The following is an 8,928-nucleotide window of genomic DNA, read 5'->3' as shown; positions in this document are numbered from 1 at the left end:
TATTTGGGCACTGTTGGGAGGTGGTATTACTATTTAGGCACTGTTGGGAGATGGTGTTACTATTTGGTCACTGTTGGGGGTGGTGTTACTATTTGGGCACTGTTGGAAGGTGGTGTTGCTATTTGGGTACTGTTGGAGGTGGTGTTACTATTTGGGCACTGTTGGAGGTGGTGTTGCTATTTGGGCACTGTTGGAGTGGGTGTTACTATTTGGGCACTGTTGGGAGGTGGTATTACTATTTAGGCACTGTTGGGAGATGGTGTTACTATTTGGTCACTGTTGGAGGTGGTGTTACTATTTGGGCACTGTTGGAGGTGGTGTTGCTATTTGGGCACTGTTGGAGGGGGTGTTACTATTTGGGCACTGTTGGAGGGGGTGTTACTATTTGGGCACTGGAGGGAGGTTTTTTTTTCCCAAAGACAGCGCCACACCTGTTCACAGGCCGTCTGTGGTATTGCACTGCGTCTATAAGAAAGCGGCCATGTTTCTCTAGCCGTATCCTTTTATGTTGTGTCGCTCTTGTCCTTTCTGCAGGTGTTAACTCCTTCCTGGTGTACATGGTGTACAAGGACCAGTACCAGCTGACGGACTCCCAGGTGAGCTGCTGCCCGGATTGTGGCTTCCCGTCATGTAGCGGCAGCCTCGGGGCCGGTATATCCTTGCTGTATTGTGCTGTCAGCTTTCTGCCTCTGGGTGTGGAATAAGAATGAGCAGGCTCCTGCCAAGAGTCCCGGCCACCTCGCCGACCCAGCATAGTCAGCATTCCTGTCACACAGCAGCGTGCCGACCTCGCCTCTCCTCCTCCTCCTCCTCTCACTTGTTTATGGAAGATTTTTACTGACGTTTCATCAATATTCACGAGATTCCAAAATAGTAAAATAACGTCCTCATCTTTTTCAAGAAACAGCGCCACTATTGTTCATAGGCCGTGCCTGGTACTGCAACTTAGCCCCATTCACTCAAATGCTGCATTACTAACCTCCTGGGTGAAAAAGGGAAATAACCCCCTAAATTAGGGGTGCACAATTAATTACTCCGAGGAGCTACATGGGAGACTGTGACTGGTGTGGAGGGCTGATCCGATAGGCTGAAAATTAATCCTGCTCAATATTAATATTAACTTAATAATTCTAATTATTATTTCATATTAATATTTTTACATAATGGGCAGATTCAAGTATATACTGTATCAGCCCACACACTGCCCTTTACATACAATTTGAGCCCCCACATAGCCTCCTATATACAGTATGAGCCCCCACATAGCCTCCTATATACAGTATGAGCCCCCACATAGCCTCCTATATACAGTATGAGCCCCCACATGGCACCTATATACAGTATGAGCCCCCACATAGCCTCCTATATACAGTATGAGCCCCCACATAGCCTCCTATATACAGTATGAGCCCCCACATAGCCTCCTATATACAGTATGAGCCCCCACATAGCCTCCTATATACAGTATGAGCCCCCACATAGCCTCCTATATACAGTATGAGCCCCCACATAGCCTCCTATATACAGTATGAGCCCCCACATAGCCTCCTATATACAGCATGAGCCCCCACATAGCCTCCTATATACAGCATGAGCCCCCACATAGCCTCCTATATACAGTATGAGCCCCCACATAGCCTCCTATATACAGTATGAGCCCCCCACATAGCCTCCTATATACAGTATGAGCCCCCACATAGCCTCCTATATACAGTATGAGCCCCCCACATAGCCTCCTATATACAGTATGAGCCCCCACATAGCCTCCTATATACAGTATGAGCCCCCACATAGCCTCCTATATACAGTATGAGCCCCCACATAGCCTCCTATATACAGTATGAGCCCCCACATAGCCTCCTATATACAGTATGAGCCCCCACATAGCCTCCTATATACAGTATGAGCCCCCACATAGCCTCCTATATACAGTATGAGCCCCCACATAGCCTCCTATATACAGTATGAGCCCCCACATAGCCTCCTATATACAGTATGAGCCCCCACATAGCCACTAAAATACATAAAAGAGTAAAGGGTCAGCTGATCATTTGAAGAAATCCCAGTTAGAGGAGAAGGTCTGGACGGAGCTTGGATGGAAGGAGGCTAGTAGTCAATTGAAAAATGGTGGATGTAACCGGCAGAAAAGGAACGTCCATAGGTGCAAAAAACCATCAAAAATGTATTTTCAAACAATTAAAAAGCATGCAAAATCCTTGGAAAAGCCCTGCAGATACTACGCGTTTCGAACAAGAAGGTTCATAATCAAAGCATGGGTATATCAGGGTTAGGATTAAGAACTTTCCTGGTTCGAAACGCGTAATAACTGCAGGTAAGGGCATGGTGCCGGCTGTGGGCTACTGTTTTCAGCCCCTTCGCCTGAGCCCCTGAGCGCCGCCGTGTTACGTCTAATAAAGCTTTGATTTATTGTTTTTGATGCCATCATGTTTGACCCCCCCCCCCCAAAAAAAAAACTTTTTTTTTTTACCCCCAAGTGTGGCAGTCTGTAAGCTGTGGCACAATATAGCCAGTCACTGTAGTGAATATAGGGTCGAATAATCCATTGTTTAAATCAGGGTTAAAAATAATGCAGTGTTGTAATAAGTGTTATCTGCTCATGTTCTAGTCTGGGGAAAGGTCATTGTGCAGGAGGAGGAGGAGGTGAGCTGTGAGATTATCTAGTATGAATGGTGGATCCTCTGTGATCTACTGTATATAGAGGAGTTATCAGTCATTGTATAGTAGAAGGAGGTGAGCTGTGACATCGGCTATTGTGAAGGTGTGGATCCTGTGTTATCTACTGTATTTAGCGGTGCTATCAGTGATTGCACAGGAGGAGGAGGTGAGCTGTGACACCAGCTAATGTGGCTGGTGAGTCCTTTATCTACTATATATGGATGTGTGATCAGACAATGTACACAGGGAGGAGGTGAGCTGTGACATCACCTATTTTGGATCTTGTGTTATCTATTGTATAGAGAGGTGTTATCAGTCATTGTACAGGGAAGAGGAGGAGGTGAGCTGTGACATCATCTATGGTGGATTTTGTGTTATCTACATTATATAGATAGGTTTTCCGTCATTGTACAGACGGAGGAGGTGAGCTGTGACATCACCTATTGTGAATGGCGTATCCTGTGTTATCTAATGTATATAGAGGGCTTATCAGTCATTGTACAGGAGGGAGAGGAGGTGAGCTGTGACATCATATATGGTGGATTTTGTGTTATCTACAGTATATAGAGAGGTTTTCAGTCATTGTACAGACGGAGGAGGTGAGCTGTGACATCACCTATTGTGAATGGTGGACCCTGTGTTATCTACTTTATATAAATGTGTTATCAGTCATTGTACAGAATGAGGAAGTGAGCTGTGACATCACCTATTGTGAATGGTGTATCCTGTATTATCTAATGTATATAGAGGGCTTATCAGTCATTGTACAGACGGAGGAGGTGAGCTGTGACATCACTTATTGTGAATGGTGTATCCTGTATTATCTAATGTATATAGAGGGCTTATCAGTCATTGTACAGGAAGGGGAGGAGGTGAGCTGTGATATCATCTATTGTGAGTGGTGGATACTGTCTTAACTACTGTGAGTTGATACTTTTCATTGTAATCGTGTCTGTGATGATAATGTGTGTCACAATCTGATCTCATTAGTAAAGGAAGAGCAAGAAAACACCCCTGTCCTCTGCAGTCCAATGATTTCCCTACTTCCTGCAAAGTTATTTTCTCTGAAAAATCCCTCTGCAGACTGTAATATATTGAAAGTTAAAAAAAAAAAAAAAAAAAAAATCATTTTTTTAAATAAAATGTATTTGTTATAAAAATCTGATGTAAACAAGAGCTGATCTTCTGAGGCCACATTACATGTGGAGGACAATAGTGTGCGGCGCCGAGTCCCTGTCCCCCGAGGCCGAAGCTCCAGCGGTTCTGACCAGACGTCCATCCAGGGCTAGATTTACCAGTGTCAGTGTCTTCTGTCAGTGATATTCTATCTGGAGGCGCAAAAGGGTCAGCGTTTTACACAGTTACAGACTTTGCCTGCGATTGGTAGGAGGATGGAAGGACGGCAGGAGAGGACGGGTGACCGGGTGACCGGCCTCTGCTTTCTCACCAGGTTCTTGGCCTCTCGCTCTGTACTGTACACTTTATTATGCTGTGATGTTTTGTTTCATATCTTATATTTTTGAAATATTTTGTTTTCACTAAATTCCTCCTATAATTATGATATCCTACATTTTTCAGATCTACGAGGTGTTCAGTGTCATCCGGGATATTGGAGCCATCGGACAGGTCCACGCCGAGAACGGGGATGTCATCTATGAGGTGAGACCATATAAATATATATGTGTGTGTGTGTGTGTGTGTGTATGTCCGCTAAAGGAATCCGCACCGTCGCATTTACAATCACGAAATTTTGCACAGACACCCCATGTGACTCAGGGAATGCCATAGATTGTTTGGCCAGGAAATTTTAACCCTGCGCTTTACACTTACTCTCCAAAAATCCTGCCTCCATTAAACTGAATGTAGGTGGGAGCTACAGGCTATAAATGGCAACTGTCAGTGGTTGCTATAGGAACAAAATAAACTGTTAGTATAGAGAAGCTTATGTGTGAGGTAATAAGATGGTGGGGAGACGGATAGAGGGAGACAGAAAGATATAGACAGACAGACAGACAGAGACAGACGGGGAAAGAGACAGACGGAGAAAGAGAGAAACAGACAGACACATAGAGACAGACGCAGAGATAGAGACAGACAGAGACTGGGAGAGAGACAGTTACTATCCTGGGCAACGCCGGGTAGTACAGATAGTAGATAGATACACACACACACACACACACACACACACACACACACACACACACACACACACACACACACACACACACACACACAGTATATGTGTATGTATGTACAGTGCTGGCCAAAAGTATTGGCACCCCTGCAATTCTGTCAGATAATACTCAGTTTCTTCTTGAAAATGATTGCAATGACAAATTCTTGGTATTATCTTCATTTAATTTGTCTTCAATGAAAAAAAAAACAAATTGTCATAAAGCCAAATTGGATATAATTCCACACCAAACATAAAAAAGGGGGTGGACAAAAGTATTGGCTCTGTTTGAAAAATCCTGTGATGCTTCTCTAATGTGTGTAATTAACAGCGCCTGTAACTTACCTGTGGCACCTAACAGGTGCTGACAATAACTAAATCCCACTTGCAGCCAGTTGACATGGATTAAAGTTGACTCAGCCTCTGTCCTGTGTCCTTGTGTGCACCACATTTGAGCATGGAGAAAAGAAAGAAGACCAAAGAACTGTCTGAGGACTTGAGAATCCAAATTGTGAGAAGCATGAGCAATCTCAAGGCTACGAGTCCATCTCCAAAGACCTGAAAGTTCCTGTGTCTATGGTGCGCAGTGTCATCAAGAAGTGTAAAGCCCATGGCACTGTGGCTAACCTCCCTAGATATGGAAGGAAAAGAAAAATTGATGAGAGATTTCAACGCAAGATTGTGCGGATGGTGGATAAAGAACCTCGACTAACATCCAAACAAGTTCAAGCTGCCCTGCAGTCCGAGGGTACAACAGTGTCAACCCGTACTATCCGTCGGCGCCTGAATGAAAAGGGACTGTATGGTAGGATACCCAGGAAGACCCCACTTCTTACCCCGAGACATAAAAAGCCAGGCTGGAGTTTGCCAAAACTTACCTGAGAAAGCCTAAAACGTTTTGGAAGAATGTTCTCTGGTCAGATGAGACAAAAGTAGAGCTTTTTGGGAAAAGCCATCAACATAGAGTTTACAGGAAAAAAAAGAGACAAAGAAAAGAACACAGTCCCTACAGTCAAACATGGCGGAGGTTCCCTGATGTTTTGGGGTTGCTTTGCTGCCTCTGGCACTGGACTGCTTGGCTGTGTGCATGGCATTATGAAGTCTGAAGACTACCAACAAATTTTGCAGCATAATGTAGGGCCCAGTGTGAGAAAGCTGGGCCTTCCTCAGGAAGTCATGGGTCTTCCAGCGGGACAATGACCCAAAACACACTTCAAAAGCACTAGAAAATGGCTTGAGAGAAAGCACTGGAGACTACTAAAGTGGCCAGCAATGAGTCCAGACCTGAACCCCATAGAACACCTGTGGAGAGATCTCAAATGGCAGTTTGGAGAAGGCACCTTCACATCTCAGGGACCTGGAGCAGTTTGCCAACGAAGAATAGTCTAAAATTCCAGCAGAGAATTGTAAGAAACTCATTGATGGTTACCGGAAGCGGTTGTTCGCAGTTATTTTGGCTAAAGGTTATGCAACCAAGTATTAGGCTAAGGGTGCCAATACTTTTGTCTGGCCCATTTTATGAGTTTTGTGTGAAAAGATCAATGATTTTATTTTTGTTTCATTTTCTTTTGTGTTTTTTTCATTGCAAGCAAAATAAATGAAGATAATAATACCAAAGAATTTGTGATTGCAATCATTTTCAGGAAGAAACTGAGTATTATCTGACAGAATTGCAGGGGTGCCAATACTTTTGGCCAGCACTGTGTGTGCGTGTGTATGTATGTATGTATATAATATATTTTACTGTGTGTGGGTTTTTTTTTTCCTTTTATTTTGTATTTTTTTTTATTTTATTTTTTGTGCATCTGTCTTGTTTCCTCCCCTTCTTCCAAGTTTCATAAATAAGATTCTTATTTTTTCTATTGCCATAGGCATATGAAGCTAGTATTTTTTTTTTTTTTGGGGGGGTGTGGGACTGGTTATCATATAACATACTGTTTTTGTTTGTTTTTTTTATGTCTTATTTTTACATTAAAAATTACCTGACGACATGATATTCCACCTTGGTACAATCATGTGTTTTTTTATTTTTTTTACTTTTAATACTTTGTATTTACTGTTAAAATTACCAGATTTTCCTTTTTGGTACAATTATGGCGTTTCTAACCTACATTCATTCAATCATTCATTCATTTCCATCATTCATTTGTTCATTCATTCTTTTTAAATTAGTGCATTTATCTATATATATAATTGCCTTATTCTGTCTGTCTATCTGTCTGTCTGTCTGTCTGTCTATCTGTCTGTCTATCTGTCTGTCTGTCATGCTCCAAAATTGTGTCCTTACGGGTGACACAAAGCTGATTGGCCGCTGGGCTCGCCATGGCCCCGCCCCCCCCCACACGGATTGGCCGCTCGCCCAGGCTGCGCCCCCACACGGATTGGCCAGCCGCTCGCCCAGGCTCCGCCCCCCCCCACAGATTGGCCCTCTCGCCCCGGCACCCTGCAGGCATTGGCAATTCGGCCCACGCCACGCCCCGCCCCCCTCACGCAATGCACGCTAGCTCTGGCCCCCGCCCCCTCCCTCCCCCCCGCGCATTCCCCGAACTGACACGGCTGTCACGGAGGTGAGTACTGTACTCCCCCCCCCCCCCCCCCCCCGCGCATTCCCCGAACTGACACGGCTGTCACGGAGGTGAGTACTGTACTCCCCCCCCCCCCCCCCCCCCCACCCCCACCCCCCACCCCCCCCGGCCCCCGCTCGCACGGGAGTGGTGTGGATACGTTGGTAACCATGCTTGCATGGTTACAAGCGCATCAAGGTCCTGCTGCCGCGGAAGATCCACACGCACACACATAACAGCACACACACAAACATACACACACATCAGATCACACTCACTCTCACAGACACCTCACACACACCTCACACACACCTCACATCGCATCCACACACTCACAGCATCCGGCGATATCGCTTGCTTCTCGGCCTCGATACTGTGCTGTTGTGACCTTCCAGGACCTGACGGAGGATCACATGGCCAGAGGCATGTGGTATCTCCGGATGTTGTGAGTGTGAGCGCGTATGTGCGATATCGTCAGTGTCTGTGTGTGTGTGTGAGTGGATGCGATCGGGTGTGTGTGAGTGGATGCGATCGGGTGTGTGTGAGTGGATGCGATCGGGTGTGTGTGAGTGGATGCGATCGGGTGTGTGTGAGTGGATGCGATCGGGAGTGTGTGAGTGGATGCGATCGGGTGTGTTTGAGTGGATGCGATCGGGTGTGTGAGTGTCGGCAGAGGAGCACGGCGTGCTGGAGGAGGCTGGGAGCAGAGAGGCTGATCATGGGGAAGGCTGGGAGGGGGAGGCTGATGCTGGGGGAGACTGGGAGGGGAAGGCTGATGCTGAAGGAGGCTGGGAGGGGGAGGCTGGGAGGAAGGAGGCTGGGAGGAGAGAGGCTGATCCTGGGGAAGGCTGGGAAGGGGAGGCTGATGCTGAGGGAGGCTGGAAGGAGAGAGGCTGATGCTGGGGGAGGCTGGAAGGAGAGAGGCTGAGGCTGGGAGGAGAGAGGCTGATGCTGGGGAAGGCTGATGCTGAGGGAGGCTGGGAGGGGAAAGCTGATGCTGGGGAAGGCTGGGAGGACGGAGGCTGGGAGGAGAGAGGCTGATCCTGGGGAAGGCTGGGAGAGGGAGGCTGATGCTGGAGGAGGCTGGAAGGAGAGAGGCTGATGCTGGCGGAGGCTGATGCTGGGGGAGGCTGGAATGGAGAGAGGCTGATGCTGGTGGAGGCTGATGCTTGGGGAGGCTGGGAGAGGGAGGCTGATGCTGAGGGAGGCTGGGAGGAGGGAGGCTGGGAGAGGTAGGCTGAGAGAAGAGAGGCTGATGCTGGGGGAGGCTGATGCTGGGGGAGGCTGGGAGAGGGAGGCTGATGCTGGGGGAGGGTGGGAGGAGGGAGGCTGGGAGGAGAGAGGCTGATGCTGGGGAAGGCTGGGAGGAGAGAGGCTGATGCTGGGGACAGAGAGGAGAGGCTGATGCTGGGAGGAGAGAGGCTGATGCTGGGAGGAGAGAGGCTGATGCTGGGAGGAGAGAGGCTGATGCTGGGAGGAGAGAGGCTGATGCTGGGGGCAGAGAAGCTGATGCTG

At 47.2% G+C, this 8,928-nt stretch overlaps 1 protein-coding gene across 1 annotated transcript in view; it reads left to right on the top strand.

Annotated features, from left to right (window-relative positions):
* Nucleotides 1–538: 538 nt before the first annotated feature.
* Nucleotides 539–8,928, top strand: part of DPYSL2 (dihydropyrimidinase like 2) — a 59,174-nt gene continuing 50,784 nt past the window's right edge. The window contains exons 1-2 of the mRNA XM_075346457.1: nt 539–596; nt 4,255–4,335. Coding sequence (XP_075202572.1) covers nt 558–596; nt 4,255–4,335 — 120 coding nt within the window. The 5' untranslated portion in view covers nt 539–557. The remainder of the gene's footprint in view (nt 597–4,254; nt 4,336–8,928) is intronic.

Source organism: Anomaloglossus baeobatrachus, chromosome 4 (assembly GCF_048569485.1).
Source record: "Anomaloglossus baeobatrachus isolate aAnoBae1 chromosome 4, aAnoBae1.hap1, whole genome shotgun sequence".
NCBI lineage: Eukaryota > Metazoa > Chordata > Amphibia > Anura > Aromobatidae > Anomaloglossus > Anomaloglossus baeobatrachus.
The sequence above is the reverse complement of the archived record's forward strand: the minus strand, read 5'-3'. Positions and strand labels throughout refer to the sequence as shown.